Raw genomic sequence first — 17,023 nt, forward strand, 5'->3', positions numbered from 1 at the left:
CAACTGGAGTGAAAGAGAGGTCTGGAAGATAAAGCTCTCTCTCTGTAGCTAAGATGGGTACTGAACAGGAAACAACAACATTGGCCTGATTCTCCTCTCCCTTATCCCAGTGTTAATCACGAGTAATTACATTGAAATCAATGAAGTGATACCTGCATAAGACTGTGTAAGTGAGAGGTGGATTCTACTCCACCATCAGTTGAATTCTTCCTTCCCCTGGAGAGACCTTCTTTGTACTGGCATAAGAGGTAAACCCACTCCCCATGTTCATGTAGAAATAGACTTAGTTCCCACTGACTCAAATGGGAATCCCAACTCTCCCCTGGAGGAACATCCTCTTTTGGGCCGAGAAAGAAATGTTTTTCCTTCTATGAGAGTCTCACTCCAGCTGTAAAGAGAAAGAGATGTGGGTCTGAATGAAATGCCTGTGCCTCTTGGCTCTGCAGTGGAGAGAAGAGCTACAGGAAGTTCTAGCCCCAGATAATTACCTTGTACCATACCATGTGGGTCAAAAGGTACTAGGCCTTTCAGTCTGCACCATGTAAGTATATATTTGACCTGGGTGACTAGAGCTCCTTCAAAGACACAGGCCAATTTCCCTCTACAAGTGGAACCCCACCCCAGTCTGGAACAGCGCGTGTTTGTGGGATATATCTGTAACAAACTGCAATAATGACGTACGGCTGATATGGGCATCCTAGCGAGCTCATGGAGGCAGTGTGAACCTTGTGGAGCTTGTATGGTTTGGGATGGGCTTTGTTTAGGGCAGGCATGCATTGCTGAGTGTGGAGGGTAAAGTCTGTGCAGAGGGGACTCTACAGGGTATGTCTACACTATGGGATTATTCCGATTTTACAGAAACCGATATTTGGAAACAGATTGTATAAAGTCGAGTGCACGCGGCCACACTAAGCACATTAATTCGGTGGTGTGCGTCCATGTACCGAGGCTATCGTCAATTTGCACTGTGGGTAGCTATGCCATAGCTATCCCATAGTTCCCGCAGTCTCCCCCGCCCATTGAAATTCTGGGTTGAGATCCCAGTGCCTGATGGGGCAAAAAACATTGTCGAGGGTGGTTCTGGGTACAGTCTCACCCCTCCCACTGTGAAAACAATGGCAGACAACCGTTTCACGCCTTTTTTCCTGGGTGAACTGTGCAGACGCCATACCATGGCAAGCATGGAGCCTGCTCAGCTCAAGACAACAGTCATGGGCATTGTAAACACCTTGCACATTCTCATGCAGTCTATGCTGAACCAGGACCTGCAAAACCAGGCAAGGAGGAGGTGGCTATGGCAGCGCGGCGACGAGAGTGATGAGGACATGGACACAGAATTCTCTCAAACCGCGGGCCCCTGCGCTTTGGAGATCATGCTGGTAATGGGGCAGGTTCTAGCCATTGAACGCCGATTTTGGGCCTGGGAAACAAGCACAGACTGGTGGGATCGCATAGTGTTGCAGGTGTGGGACAATTCCCAGTGGCTGCAAAACTTTCGCATGCGTAAGGGCACTTTCATGAAACTTTGTGACTTGCTTTCCCCTGCCCTAAAGTGCTAGAAAACTAAGATGAGAGCAGCCCTCACAGTTGAGAAGCGAGTGGCGATAGCCCTTTGGAAGCTTGCAACGCCAGACAGCTACCGGTCAGTCGGGAATCAATTTGGAGTGGGCAAATTTACTGTGAGGGCTGCTGTGATGCAAGTAGCCAAAGCAATCACTAAGCTGCTGCTACGAAAGGTAGTGACTCTGGGAAATGTGCAGGTCATAGTGGATGGCTTTGCTGCAATGGGATTCCCTAACGATGGTGGGGCGACAGATGGAACCCATATCCCTATCTTGGCGCTGGAACACCAGGACACCCAGTACATAAACTGCAAGGGGTACTTTTCCATGGTGCTGCAAGCACTGGTGGATCACAAGGGATGTTTCACCAACATCAACATGGGATGGCCGGGAAGGGTTCATGACTCTTGCGTCTTCAGAAGCACTACTCTGTTTAAATGGCAGCAGCAAGGGAGTTACTTCCCAGACCAGAAAATAACAGTTGGGGATGTTGAAATGCCTGTAGTTATCCTGGGGGACCTAGCCTACCCCTTGATGCCATGGCTCATGAAGCCATACACAGGCAGCCTGGACAGTAGTCAGGAGCTGTTCAACTACAGGCTGAGCAAGTGCAGAATGGTGGTAGAATGTGCATTTGGATGTTTAAAGGGACGCTGGCGCACATTACTGACTTGCTCAGACCTCAGCCAAACCAACATCCCCTTTGTTATTGCTGCTTGCGGTGTGCTCCACAATCTCTGTGAGAGTAAGGGGGAGACCTTTATGGCGGGGTGGGAGGCTGAGGCAAATCACCTGGCAGCTGATTACGCGCAGCCAGACACCAGGGCGATTAGAAGAGCACGCCAGGAAGCAGTGTGCATCAGAGAAGCTTTGAAAACTAGTTTCATCATGGGCCAGGGTACGGTGTGACTGTTGTGTTTGTTTCTCCTTGATGAAAACCCGCCCCCTTGATTGACTCATTCCCTGTAAGCAACCCACCCTCCCCCTTCGATTACAGCTTGCTTTCTAAGGAAATAAAGTCACTATCGTTTAAAAATCATGTATTCTTTATTAATTCATTATAAAAAGAGAGAGAGAACTGACAAGGTAGCCTGGGTGGGGTTTGGGAGGAGGATAGGAGGGAAGGAAAAGGCCACTAAAATTTTTTCAAAATAATGACAGCCTTTTGGTTGGGCTGTCCACTGGAGTGGAGTGGGCGGGTGCACGGAGCCTCCCCCCATGCATTCTTACACGTCTGGGTGAGGAGGCTATGGAACATGGTGAAGGGGGAGGGTGGTTATACAGGGGCTGCAGCGGCACTCTGTGATCCTGCTGCCGTTCCTGAAGCTCCACCAGACGCCGGAACATGTCAGTTTGATCACGCAGCAGCCCCAGCGTTGCATCCCGACACTGCTGATCTTCCTGCCATCATCTCTCATCTCGAGCATCTCTCCTTTCCTCACGTTCGTCCCTCCTCTCCTCACGGTCACTGGCATCTTTCCTGTACTTTGATACCACGTCCTTCCACTCATTCAGATGAGCTCTTTCATTGCGGGTCACTTCCATGATTTCCAAGAACATTTCGTCTTGCGTCCTTTTTTTTCGCTGCCTTATCTGAGATAGCCTTTGGGACGGAGGAGGGAGGCTTGAAAAATTTGCAGCTGCAGGTGGGAGGGAAAAAAGGGAGAGAAGTATTTAAAAAGATACATTTTACAGAACAATGGTTATACTGTTTCACGGTGAACACTATTCACTTTACATAGCACATGTGATTTCAGTACAAGGTCGCATTTTGCATCTTAATATTGAGTGCCTGCGGCTTTGGTGTTAAAGATCACAGACGCAGGTCCGGACAACAGAATTCGGCTTGCATGCGGCCATGGTAAGCCACTGTCTTTCGGCTTCTGCAGCCTTCATATACCCAGTGCCCTCCTTTCCCAAATACCAAGCAAAGCCTGTTGAGTGCTGCGTCTTTCCTGTTAACGTGCAGCAGCAGAAACCAACCTCCGCCCCCATCCAATTCTCTGGGATGATAGCATTACCCCTCCCCCCACCACGTGGCTGGTATCAGGGAAGATCCCTGCTAGCCAAACATGAAAAAGCTCAGCGCCAATCGCCCCCCCCTCCTGCTGCTTGGCTAACTGCAGGGAAGGATTTTTTTTCAGCCACAGGCAAACAGTCCAGTAGAAAAGGCCACCTCTGTCCCCTTAATTAAATTCCTGTATTTCAACCAGGTTACCATGAACGATATCATTCTCCTGAGGATAACACTGTGAGATAAAGAACAGATGTTGCTTGAATGCCAGCAAACACCGGGACCATACGCTGCCAGGCTTTGTCATGCAATGATACCAGATTACTTGCTACATGCATGGCGTGGTCAAGTGCCTACCATGGAGGACGGAATAAGGCTGCGCTGCCCAGAAACCTTCTGCAAAGGCTTCTGGAGTACCTCCAGGAGAGTTTCATGGAGATGTCCCTGGAGGATTTCTGCTCCATCCCCAGACACGTTAACAGACTTTTCCAGTAGCTGTACTGGCCGCGAATGCATTCCAAGTCCTCAGGGCAAATTAATCATTAAAAAACGCTTGCTTTTAAACCATGTTTTATATTTACAAAGGCACACTCACCAGAGGTCCCTTCCATGGTTTCATTGTCTGGGATAGTGGCTTGGAAAGGCTGGGAGGGTAATTCCCTCAGGCTGAGTAAAAGCTCCTGGCTGTTGGGGAGAACGGAGTGCTGTGTGCTCTCTGCAAGCTTGTCCTCCTCTTCCTCCTCCTCCTCCTCTTCCCCGTCTGCAGAATCCTCAGGCATGGCTAAGATTACCCCCGCCTCGGAATCCACGGACAGGGGTGGATAGTGGTGGCAGACCCCCCTAGAATTGCATGCAGCTCAGCGTAGAAGTGGCATGTCTGTGGCCCTGCCCCAGACCTTCCGTTTGCTTCTTTGGTTTTCTGGTAGGCTTGTCTGAGCTCCTTAACTTTCACACGACACTGTATTGAGTCCCTGGTATGGCCTCTCTCCATCATGGCATTGGAGATTTTTTCAAATGTTTTTTCATTTCGTCTTTTGGAACAGAGTTCTGTTAGCACGGAATCCTATCCCGATATAGTGATCAGATCCAGTACCTCCCGTACAGTCCATGCTGGAGCTCTTTTTCGATTCTCAGACTGCATGTTTACCTGCGCTGATGAGCACTGCGTGGTCACCTGTGCTGATCAGCTGTCCACGTTGGGCAAACAGGAAATGAAATGCAAAAGTTCGCGGGGCTTTTCCTGTCTACCTGGCCAGTGCATCCGAGTTCAGATTGTTGTCCAGAGCGGTCACAATGGTGCACTCTGGGATAGCGCCCGGAGGCCAATACCTTCAAATTGCGGCCACACTAACCCTAATCCAACATGGCAATACTGATTTCAGCGCTACTCCCCTCGTCGGGGAGGATTACAGATACAGGTATTAAGAGCCCTTTATATCGATATAAAGGGTTTCGTTGTGTGGACGGGTGCAGGATTAATTCAGTTTAATGCTGCTAATTCGGTATAAACACGTAGTGTAGACCAGGCCACAGTGGCACAAGCTGCTTATAGTTTTGCAGCCCTGTCTCATCATTACATATCCTCTGCTGCCACCTAAAGGACATTTCATTTCATTCAGTGAAAGAGCATGTGGCACCACTAAAGCATTTTACATTTTCAGAGCTCTGCATGAACCCTGCACTCCAAACACAGGCTAATCTCCCATTATCGTCACACTAAAATATACATAGAAGCAAAGGCCTAAGGGTTCAGTGGGAAGGGATAAATGGCTAGTGGGCATGATATGCACAGTCAGATTTGTGAACTGACACCAACTCTGAAATTATAACCTAGATACATGTGGGATTTATCTCCTGATTAGTTAAACGGTGTCTGCACTAGGCATAAACAGATTAAGCAATTGAGCGGGAGGGAGGGAGCGGGGGCCTCTTCCCTTTTTTAGTATGTGTTGTGTGTGGGAGGGGGCAAAAATATTCCTGCTTACAGCCCCCAAATGGGCTAGCTCTGCCAAAATTCAAATACCCTACAACAGTGGTTCTCAGCCGTTTTTATACCAGGAATCTTTTCAATCTAGCTGGGATCTAGTCAGGATTAGTTAGTCTAATCTAATTAGCAATTTGGGAAGGGCCAATGCCTTGACATATGCTTGTGATCCATCCAAAGGGAACATGATCCGGAGGCTGAGACCTCATGCTTTAACTGGACAGTTCAAAGAATTAGAAGGAGGTTGGCTGCCTTTATTACCTTGTCCTCTGTGGCACAACATAACATCAGCACAAGGGTGCAAATGCCTTTACATCACTGACTTGTCATGACCCAGTGTTATAACATTCTGAGGCGGTGTCACGATATAAGGATATTATGCCAGCCCCTGATTATATTTCAGCACCAATGATGCCTATGTCATCTATGTGGTGGCATAGGGACCTGTACTTTTAGATGAACCAAACCACAAATACACCTGTGTACCTGACCTGCTAGTCAGAGCATCATCTTTGACTTTCCATCCATAATCCCATCTGACCCCAGTGCTATCAAACTGTGCTAGTGATTGAATCACCTGTCTCCCTTCCCCTGCACCAAATAGAGAGAACTGTTCTTTTGCTCTTGTTCTATGTAGAGCAGGGGTCCCCAACGCGGTGCCCACGGGCGCCATGGTGCCCGCCGGGATGTCTAAGTGTGCCCACGTACTGGCCGGTGGATGCTCGTCCGCTGCCACAGTCCTCCATGGCTTGTCGTCTGGCGCCTGCCAGATGAAAAAGGTTGGGGACCACTGATATAGAGCAATCATCAAAGCCCACAAAGCATGGTAAGCGCACGAGAGGGCTCACCACAGCCTAATGGGTAGGAGGTCACAAACAGGTGGGAAGCTGCTGATGGGGGAGGATTAGTGTAGATTGCTGAATGGGGCCCAGCATATGCAGCTTTGCAAAGGGCCCTCAAAAACTTAGGGCCATCCCTGTTCAGGTCTGTTTCAGTGTTATGCAAGCTGCTTCTTACAGGCATGGGGCAGCCTTTCTCCTCCAAACCAGGATTGCTCCTCAAAATGAGCTCATGTGGAAGCCCTAAATAGGAATGGGACATATAGCCTCTCACAAGCAAGGCACTAGTTGGAATCCAGACAGTCAGCAGGGACTGAAAGTTTCTACCTTCTGTCCCTGTTCTGTGATGTGTAAAACTACCTGGTGGGTCTCAGTGTAGTGCATTTATGGGACAAATGCCCATATAACCTACAACTTTGGCCACTGTTTGGCTCCTTTGTTGGCAGTCTCATCCAGGAAGGCCAAGAACAGTAGTGTTTTGTTTGGTGAGGAGCAGCTGGCAAGCAGTGGCTGAGTCAGGCACCTTTCACAAGCAATATATTCATTTAAAAATATATGAAAAAGGACTAGAGTAGGATGGGCAGCAGTGTTGTTTGTGAGGCTAGGACAGGGTGGGGCGAGAAGGGAATAGGCAGCTGTATTATCTGTCGTGCCAGATGGGTTCTGAACCAGAGAGGCATCTCAGTTCTGCCTTTATCAGAACCCTACATTCCTTTAATGTTGCTCATTAAACTTTTGGCTGGAGATAGTTTGCTTCACTCAACCTCATCTTGTCATGTAAATCCACAGAGGAGAGCTGTCTTGGATGCCTCAAAGGTCAGAGTCTCCTCTCACTTGAGACTAACAACGGGATTTGAACAGGGCCTGGCATAAGGAACCTTCATGAGCCAGAAAGAAAAGAGAAAACACCATAGGAAATCTCAACATTAAGTGAACTGATAAAGATCAGGTGAATGCATAGCGACTGGGACTGGAGTGGAGGAGAAACTGTCATTTAAAGGACCCAGACCATTTCTTTTGGACATCGTTTTTACCAATTTTATTTTAAATTTGGAGCTATTACTTCCGATATGTCCTCACCTTGGTTCTAAGTTACTGTCCTCCAAACTGCAGCCTGAGTCCGATGCATGATCCCAACTCTGGGAAAGGAAAAGAAAGAATATTGACTCATATCCGAGTGTAAATTTCACATGGCAGATTTGTTGGAATTCAATTTATGACATTAAAAGAGACAAGAGCAAAACATCCATAAGAAAGAGAGGGTAGCCCCCTCTTCTGGTTCTGTGAGAGTTCAACATCCTGTAGCAGATCTCCTGTGGACTCTGGGATGACAGCTGATCTACTGAGCTTCCTGCTGTTGCTGATCTTCTCCCTGCTGAGGCTGATGAGAGGTGACAAGGTTGTGCTTTATTTGAAGCTGTGAAGTTGCTTAGAGAGTGGCTGTATGGCTGTATTTCCATTCTCTTCAGTGGACTTTGACTCAAGCTTAGCATGAGAACTACTTTGCTTTCACTTGCTGTGTTCCATTTCTCACCTATTCTAACCCTTCTGATTGCATTGTTAGAAATGCCCTCCATTTTCAAGTCACATGTTTTCCCAGGGAATGTTTGTGCTTGAGCATCAAGGAAATGCCCCAATCAGTACAAAGAATGAGGAGTACTTGTGGCACCTTAGAGACTAACAAATTTATTTGGGCATAAGCTTTCGTGGGCTAAAACCCACTTCATCAGTGGGTCACTTGGTACAAAAATGTGCAAGGTTGCATATGTGCTGTTGACACGCTCAAAATGACTACAATATTTGTGTGCCACACACTGTGCTGTGAGCTTCTAATGCTCCACCGTGCACTCTGGGATCTCTGTAGCAGGACAAAAACAGTAGAGACAATCCGATTGACATACACATACACACAAACTAATAGGGTCCCATTCTTTATGTTGCAGGCTGTGTCCCACATTCTCATGGATATGGCACCAGATTCCTTTGATGACCAGTACCAGGGTTGCCATGAGCAGGTAATGGAAGAACTGGACCGAGGAGACTATTTCCAAAAGGAATTGGGTAATAATAAGAACTATTCCAGCATCTGGGAGAAAGCAAAGCTGGTCTGGTCAAAAAAGCCAATGGCTCTGCTAAGGGAGATGCAGGAGAATCATGCCGTAGCCCTCCTGGCTTACACCATGAACACCTCGCTGCACTCTGATTTGAACTGGGCTGTGTCCAGAGCTGGGACATCCCCAGAGCACTACAGACACAGCTTCCCCTTCAAATACCTCCACTTCTACCTGACTACAGCCATTCAACTGGTGAGGAGATGGAAGAGTGGCACCACAAGAAAAAAGTGCTACCAGGTGCACAGGGGAGTAAAAGGCCTGTATTTTGAGGCTGAGTTGGGCACCAAAGTACGGTTTGGCCGCTTCACCTTCACTTCACTCCTCCGGAAGGAAGCCCGGAGATTTGGGAATGAAACAATATTCACTCTGAAGACTTGCTTAGGGGCAGTTGTGCAACGCTTCTCCCACTACTTCTCCGAGAGGGAGGTCCTCATCCCACCCTATGAGATATTTCAGGTCAGAAACTTCAGCCGAACACCAAGTGGTAACCAGCTGTATCTGCTCTCTGTGGGAAATTACAGTCAATACAACTGCCAGCTCCTGAAAGGTATTGTATATAGGAACTCTCATAATGGAGACCCAGAGTGGTCTTGACAGGCACCCTGAGAGCTCACCCTGCTGCACTACAACTCATGTTTCAGGCCTAATATCTTCCCTGGGGCAGAGGAAGCCAGGAGTGTCCTTTGACTGAGTGTGCACTGTCATGTGTTTTCTGGCTGCTCTGAAAGGTGTGGTGGGGAGGGCAGGGGAGAAAGTAGACATTTTGTTGTGTATAGGTTAAAGTTCTAACAGCGTCTGCTGGCAAAGGAACCTGAGTCTAACCAGGTGCCATTCTTTCCATGCTTCCATTATTCCCACCTACATTCCCTTGGCAAAATCCCAGCATGATGCTGGAAATAGCTGCCAGAGATGCAGAGCCATCTACAACAGGAGTCCCAATGTTGCTAACAATGGTGCAGATTAAACAGAGTTAGCAACAGTCAGAGGTTGGTTTTTTTTGGGTGTGTGTGTGTGTGTGTGTGTGTGTGTAAGAATTACAGTCTGGATGACATTTAATTGACAAACAGCCAGAAAACTTGCATGTGGATTGGAAGTCCTGGCTGGAGTAGGCTGTAGTTCCTTACCTTATTAGAGAGAAGGAATAAGTACATTACACATCACTGACACTGGGCTCTTATTTTTTGTCCCAGGACAATAATGGTCAATGCAACCTTTAAGCACAGAACACCATTCAGAAAATGAAAGCAACTGCCTGGTACTTTATAGTAGGTAGACTTGAAGCATGGGCTGATTCTGTTCATGAAGTTGACAGCACAGTAGCAAGTTGCTGCTCCAGTGCAGATCTCAGGGCTTGGCTACACTGGAGAGTTGCAGCGCTGGTAGTGGCTTTACAGCGTTGCAACTCACTCACCATCCACACTTGCAAGGCACATACAGTGCTGTATCTCCCTGGCTACAGTGCTGGTTGTATTCCACCTCGGCCTGGGGAATAACGACTATAGTGCTGCTGATGCAGCGCTGCTCCACCAGTGTGGCCACCAAAAGCACTGTTATTGGCCTCCAGAGGTATTTGGAGGTATCCCAGAATGCCTGTTCAGCCACTCTGCTCATCAGTTTGAACTCTACTGTCCTGGCCTCAGGTGACCCACCCTTTAAATGCCCCAGGAATTTTAAAAATCCCCTTCCTGTTTGCTCAGCCAGGTGTGGAGTGCAATCAGTGAATCTTTCCAGGTGACCATGGCTCCACGTGGCAAACGAGCCCCAGCATGGAGCAATAGTGAGTTGATGGACATCATCAGAGTTTGTGGAGAGGAAGCTGTGCAGTCCCAGCTGCGCTCCAGCCGTAGGAATTACGATACCTTTGGGCAGATATCAAGGGCCATGCTGGAAAGGGGCCATGACCGGGATGCGCTGCAGTGCAGGATTAAAGTGAAGGAGCTGCGGAGTGCCTATTGCAAAGCCCGCGAGGGAAACCGCCGCTCCGGCGCTGCCCCCATGACCTGCCGTTTTTACAAAGAGCTGGACGCAATACTTGGGGGTGACCCCACCACCACTCCGAGGACCACGATGGACACTTCAGAGCGGGGGGAGGAGGAGTAAGAGGAGGAGGAAAGCGAGAGTGAGGGTACTGGGGTTGGGGGAGACACCCCGGAGTCCCTGGAGGCATGCAGCCAGGAACTCTTCTCAAGCCAGGAGGAAGGTAGCTAGTCACAGCAGCCGGTACTTGGTGGAGGACAAACAGAGGAGCAAGTTCCTGGTAAGCGGCTTTTATTTTCACGATGGAAATTTTTTGGGAGAGGAGGGAGGGTTAGGGCTGCATGCATGCATGCCTAGATGCAGAATAGCACATTGATGTGGTCTATCACGTCGCGGTATTCGGCCTCGGTAATCTCTTCAAAAGTTTCAGCCAGAGCGTGGGCAATGTGCTTGTGCAAGTTTATTGGGAGAGCCACTGTGGTCCTTGTCCCGGTCAGGCTAACGTGTCCGCGAGGGGTGAGGGGACCATTGCTGCACACAGGCAAGCTGCATAGGGGCCAGGGCGGAATCTGCATTGCTGTAGAAGATCCTCCCGCGCTTCCCAGGTGACCCGCAGCAGCGAGTTATCTTCCAGGATCAACTCCTGTGGAAAATGTTGGGATAGTGTTCAGTGTAGGTGCCCCCTGCAGCTGTTTGCTTTCCCCAACGCACAGAAACCCCGAGGACAGTAGAGCCCTGAAGCAATCAGTCCCCCTTACTCACCATTTCGGGGCTCCCATGGGTTATGTGCACTCTCTTTGGGATGGGAAAATTATGCTATTGTGAAGACTGTTACACTCCTTAACTGTGTGGGAATAACTGTCTGGTATAAACAATGCTGCCTCTGTTAAGTGTTGCATTTTTTGCCTTTACAGAAGCAACCTTGAGATCTCGGCTGCCCGTGTTATCAACGTCTCAAAGACTACCAAACCTCTGGAAGAAGCCGCGAAAAAGCAAAGAAGACATGCTGCAAGCAGTTATGGATCACTCTGTCACAGAGAATCAAAAAGTGCAGGACTGGAGGGAAAGGGAAAGCAGGATCCGCCAGAAAAACGCAGAGGACAGGAAGAAACGCACAAAGCAGCTGATAAGCATCCTGGCATGCCAAGTGGACTCTATCCAGTCACTCGTAGCCATGCAGGCAGAGCACTACCGTGCCCGCCCCCCATCCTCCCGTTCCAAAGCTCTTTCCCTTGTGCCCCAATGTCAGCTCAAAACCCCCTTCCCCAGCATCCAGGTTCTTACCACCACCAGCTGCCTCCAACACCTGTATGTTCACCAACCAGCCCTGAGAACTATGACCCTTACCCTCTGCACTCAACCCCCATCACCATGCAGTATAGCCATCCTGAAGTGCAGCAGTCATTGCACAGCACTCCAGACAGGACATATTCAAACCTGTGACTGAACAGTTCCCCACCCCACCCCCCTGCCCTTTTAGGTTCCCAAAAAGTTGTGTGTCTTTCACCCTTCCCTTCACAAATATTATGGAGGGTACAGCACGCGGATATAACCGCGGGGATGCTGCTTTCCCCCAAGTCTAGCTTCCCATACAGAGATCGCCAGCGCCCCTTTAAACGGCCAAAAGCACACTCCACAGTCATTCGGCACCGGCTCAGCCTGTAGTTGAACCGGTCCGTGCTCCTGTCAAGGTTCCCTGTATATGGTTTCATGAGCCACGGCATTAACGGGTAAGCGGGGTCTCCAAGGATCACAATGGGACTTTTTGATGTCCCCTACTGTGATCTTCCAGTCTGGGAGAAAAGTCCCGGCCTACAGCTTCCTGAAGAGGCCAGTGTTCTGAAAGATGCGTGCATCATGCACCTTTCTGGGCCAGCCTGTGTTAATGTCAATGAAACGCCCACAGTGACCCACAAGCGCCTGGAGAATCATGGAGAAATACCCCTTCTGATTAACGTACTCGGATGCTAGGTGGGGTGGTGCCAGAATAGAAATATGCATCCCATCTATCGCCCCTCCACAGTTAGGGAAACCCATTTGTGCAAAGCCATCCACAATGTCCTGCACGTTCCCCAGAGTCATGGTTCTTCTTAGCAGGATGCGATTAATGGCCCTGCAAACTTGCATCAACACGATTCCAACGGTCGACTTTCCCACTCCAAACTGGTTCCCGACCGATCAGTAGCTGTCTGGAGTTGCCAGCTTCCAGATTGCAATAGCCACCCGCTTCTCCACCGGCAGGGCATCTCTCAATCTCGTGTCCTTGCGCCGCAGGGTGGGGGTGAGCTCCTCACACAGTCCCATGAAAGTGGCTTTTCTCATCTGAAAGTTCTGCAGCCACTGCTTGTCATCCCAGACTTCCGTGACGATGTGATCCCACCACTCAGTGCTTGTTTCCCGTGCCCAAAAGTGGCGTTCCACGGTGCTGAGCATTTCCGTGAATGCTACAAGCAATTTCGTGTCATACGCGTCACACGACTCGCTATCATCGTTGGACTCCTCATCACTTTGGATCTTAAGGAATAGCTCAACTGCCAAATGTGATGTGCTGGCGAGACTTGTCAGCATATTCCTCAGCAGTTCGGGGTCCATTTCCCACAGAAATCGCGCTGCACAGAAACCGTTGAGAGAGTCAAGATGACGCCAAATGTGGATGGAAAAACAGGGATTACTGGGATGTGAAGCGATGCATCACGGGGCGTTGGGACAGGAAGCAGAATGACCCGCACCCTCCACCCCTTTCCCACAACCCACGGCACCAGAATGGGAAGAGGTGCTCTGTGGGATAGCTGCCCATAACGCACCACTCCCAACACCGCTGCAAATGCTGCAAATGTGGCCACACTGCAGCGCTGGTAGCTGTCAGTGTGGCCACACTGCAGCGCTTTCCCTACACAGATGTACAAAGACAGCTTTAACTCCCAGCGCTGCACACCTGCAAGTGTAGCCAAACCCTCAGTCAATAAGAAGAGTCCTAAACATTCCTTGCTAAATTCATTCAGGACTGTGGTAGGGCAGACTCCAAAAAAGGCAGCAATCCAGAGAGAATGACCTTTCCATAGTTCAAGTTGCAACCAGCTTCCATTATATATATACTGGGCATTGTGTGTATGTTGCCTTCTGTAATTGGCATGTAAAACCAGTCTTTGTTTAGCTGCAACGATACAGGCCTGTGTTTTTGGAGGTATAGAACCAGAATTTTAATCCCAGCTCAGCAGGTGCATCTAGTGTAGACTGGTGAGGCAAAGGTATCTCAGTAGTTAAAGTTGCATTCACAGTGCCATTGTAAGTCTGATTTTGATTCCCATTGAAACGCCAACAAAACCAAAAATCTTTCACATTTTAGGGCTAAATCTTATTGTCAATTAGAATATTTTCTTGAAATGCTGATTGAATAAGTGGGTTTTAAGATTTTTTACTTTAATATGGCTCTGTTACAAGGTGGCAGATTTTTATAAACTTTTAAAAACCTGCATAAATCTGATGAGTAAATTCTACTTACACATTGCGGCAGGTGAGGTTTAATTCCACCAGGATATAAAGGCAGTGGAAGAGATTCTCTGGAAAGAATTAGAGTCTTAGCAGGGGCGGATCTAGGTATTTTGCCGCCCCAAGCATGGCAGGCAGGATGCCTTCATCAGCTTGCCTGCGGGAGGTCCCTGGTCCCGCAGATTCAGCAGCGCGCCTGCGGGAGGTCCGCCGAAGCCGCAGGACCAGCGGACCCTCTGCAGGCATGCCGCCGAAGGCAGCCTGCCTGCCGCCCTCGTGGCGACCGGCAGAGCACCTCCCATGGCTTGCCGCTCCAGGCACGCGTTTGGCGTGCTGGTACCTGCAGCCGCCCCTGAGTCTAGACAGAGAGGTCTCTGCAGGGAAACCTTAGAAACAGCCAAGTCTGAGCTGAGGTTTATGTTGTGCTATTATTCCAACTACCAAATACAGTCAAACCTGAGGAAGGAATAAGTTGTGCATTGAAGTTCTAGGCTGAATTTCTAAAGAACATCTCTTTTGATTCTTTTGCAGCTTCAAGCAGCAAGAACTGTATCCACATTCCTCCAATCGCTGCCTTTCTTTCTTGTGTGATCAGTGCTTTCTTCTACTCCACCAGGCAATGACTCTTTCCCTGATCACAGAAGGATTCATGTGCTGCATAGAGAGGAATGAGTGACAGGTGCAAGGGATTTACAGCTAACCAGTCACAAAGGTTACTGATGCTACAAGGTGCTGAACACCTCCTGCGATTTTACCTCTAACTCCCCCTGACTTCAATGAGTTAAGGGTGCTCAGAATTTCAAAGGAGGTGTTTAATCCCTCGCAAAAGCAAGCCCCTAGGTGTACATTCAAAATAGGGATGTAAATAGGGTTTAAAAATAATAACTGTTTAACCTATTAAAATTCTATTGGTTAAACTGTTAACCGTTAACGAGTTCACATAGGAAGAGAACTAGGGGTGGGGTGGGCAGTGCTGCAGCACCCCCACGTTTTATCCAGGGCTCCACTGCTGCCTGCACCCAGGATCCTGGCTGCAGGCCTGGGCGCAGAGCTCTGCTGCCTCCCCATGCCCAGGGTCCTGGCCCCGGGCCTGGGGTCCTGGCCACCTCCCTGGGCCTGACATCCTGGCTGCTGGCCCATCCTGGCTGCTGGCCTTGGGACCAGCATGCCACTGCTGCCTGCCCAGCACCTGGGGTCCTGGCTGCTGCCCCATGCCCAATACTCCATTGCCTCCCCATGCCCAGGGTCCCAGTTGCTGGCTCCGTGCCTGGGATCCCAGGACCCTGGGCACATTGCCGGGAGCTGTGACCCTGGGTGTGGAGGGCAGAGGAGTTTAATCGTTAACTGAAACCAGTAAGACTGTACTTATTGGTTAACCGGTTAACCAGTTAAACTTTTACATCCCTAATTCAAAGTAGGAAGATAATGGGTCTGTGTGCGTAAGGAAGAGCACGGCAGAGACACCAGTCAATTTAGGTACCTAGTCTGCAAGGCTTTGAATACAACCATACAGTAGGAACTCTTGAACTACTATTCGTATTAGCATTTCTTTTGCAAGTCTCAGTAGGTTCTCTTGAGTTAGTAGTAATAGCACCCTCTGGTGGACAATAAGAAAACACCTGCAAATTCTTTCGAAGGTTAATTAGAAATTGTAGAGCATGGGTCAGCAACCTTTCAGAAGTGATGTGCTGAGTCTTCATTTATTCACTCTAATTTAAGGTTCTGCGTGCCAGTAATACATTTTAACATTTTTAGAAGGTCTCTTTCTATAAGTCTATAACGTATCATTAAACTATTGTTGTATGTAAAGTAAATAAGGTTTTTCAAATGTATAAGAAGCGTCATTTAAAATTAAATTAAAATGCAGAGCCCCCCGGACCGGTGGCCAGGACCCGGGCAGTGTGAGTGCCACTGAAAATCAGCTCAAGTGCCACCTTCGGCACCCGTGCCATAGGTTGCCTACCCCTGTTGTAGAACCTATTGGGTTGTGTCCATTTTAAAGAGAGGTTGATTGATGCTATTAAATACATATATATTTCTATTGCTCTGTTTTTAAATGTGCAATATCAGTGATAGAATTCACATCCCATACTGAATTCTCCTTCCCAGTTTAACTATGTTCTTTCCTAACTTTTAAAGGTTAATTTAGCATTCCTGCAAGGCACAAGGCAATAATCTTGAAATCCTCTAGTCCCACAACAGCTATAGCATATAATGCAGATTTCCCTCTCATACTGCCTCCCTCCAATATGCCTGGAGGGACCACATCTTGGAGATTAGATTGTTTTTTAGCCTCTGTCCCATTTTGTTCTTGGACTGAGCTCAGACTACCAAAGAGATGATAAATTGTGATAATTTAGTTTTGTAATGTAGACATCTGACCACCAAGTACTGAACTGACATTCACTAACACATTCTAGATAGGCTACAAATAGCCATCAGGTAGCACCAATTTTCAGCCAGTAACTATCAACCTGAGCTGGCATGGAACTGGTGATCAAAAGGCAAGATGTTCCATATTCTATGTGCCACCCCCCTGACCTATTCACTATGCACAGAGCTAGTTGTCTATATTATAGACTTGAACTTAAAAGGGCCTAGCCCTTTGACTCCTCACAAACTGCTAATTGATGAATAGCTGACTATAAAGCAGAAGTTGAGGAGAAAAGCTTCCTGCAATGTGTGGATGAACAGTACTATACAAGAACTAAATTCAATTTTAATCTCTTTGAAGTCAAGTGGCTCGCAAGTGCCCTTCTCCAGCCCACACCACTATGCCCATGTCTAGTCTAGTCACTTTGCTCCTTTTCTAGCCCAACACATTGGGTCTTACAGCAGTTCAGCAAGTAAATCCTCCCCCAGCCTACCTCACTCTATCTCCTATTCAACCAAACCACTAATTATTTTTGTTCCTAGACTATGCAGTCAAATCCCTCCTCCAATCCACCCTGCAGTGTCCTTTCCTATCACAGATCTTCCCCAGCACAGCAGCTGGGATTCTCCCCAAACTGTCTTGGTGACTCACTTCTGTTTCAGCTCACTTG

General features: G+C 48.4%; 1 protein-coding gene across 1 annotated transcript; it reads left to right on the forward strand.

Moving 5' to 3' along the window:
• Positions 1–7,641: 7,641 nt before the first annotated feature.
• On the forward strand, positions 7,642–15,590 carry ART4 (ADP-ribosyltransferase 4 (inactive) (Dombrock blood group)). The gene is made up of 3 exons (XM_045017070.1): positions 7,642–7,798; positions 8,343–9,060; positions 14,511–15,590. Exons 1-3 carry the CDS (start codon positions 7,727–7,729, stop codon positions 14,600–14,602), a joined length of 882 nt encoding a protein of 293 aa, XP_044873005.1. The 5' UTR covers positions 7,642–7,726; the 3' UTR covers positions 14,603–15,590.
• The last annotated feature ends 1,433 nt before the right edge of the window (positions 15,591–17,023 follow it).

Source organism: Mauremys mutica, chromosome 1 (assembly GCF_020497125.1).
Source record: "Mauremys mutica isolate MM-2020 ecotype Southern chromosome 1, ASM2049712v1, whole genome shotgun sequence".
Classification (NCBI taxonomy): domain Eukaryota; kingdom Metazoa; phylum Chordata; order Testudines; family Geoemydidae; genus Mauremys; species Mauremys mutica.

Coding starts and splice junctions, on each gene's coding strand:
- ART4 (XM_045017070.1), top strand. CDS start 7,727: ATGACAGCTGATCTACTGAGCTTCCTGCTGTTGCTGATCTTCTCCCTG. Junction 7,799..8,342: donor GGCTGATGAGAGGTGACAAG/GTTGTGCTTTAT, acceptor TTTATGTTGCAG/GCTGTGTCCCACATTCTCAT. Junction 9,061..14,510: donor CAACTGCCAGCTCCTGAAAG/GTATTGTATATA, acceptor ATTCTTTTGCAG/CTTCAAGCAGCAAGAACTGT.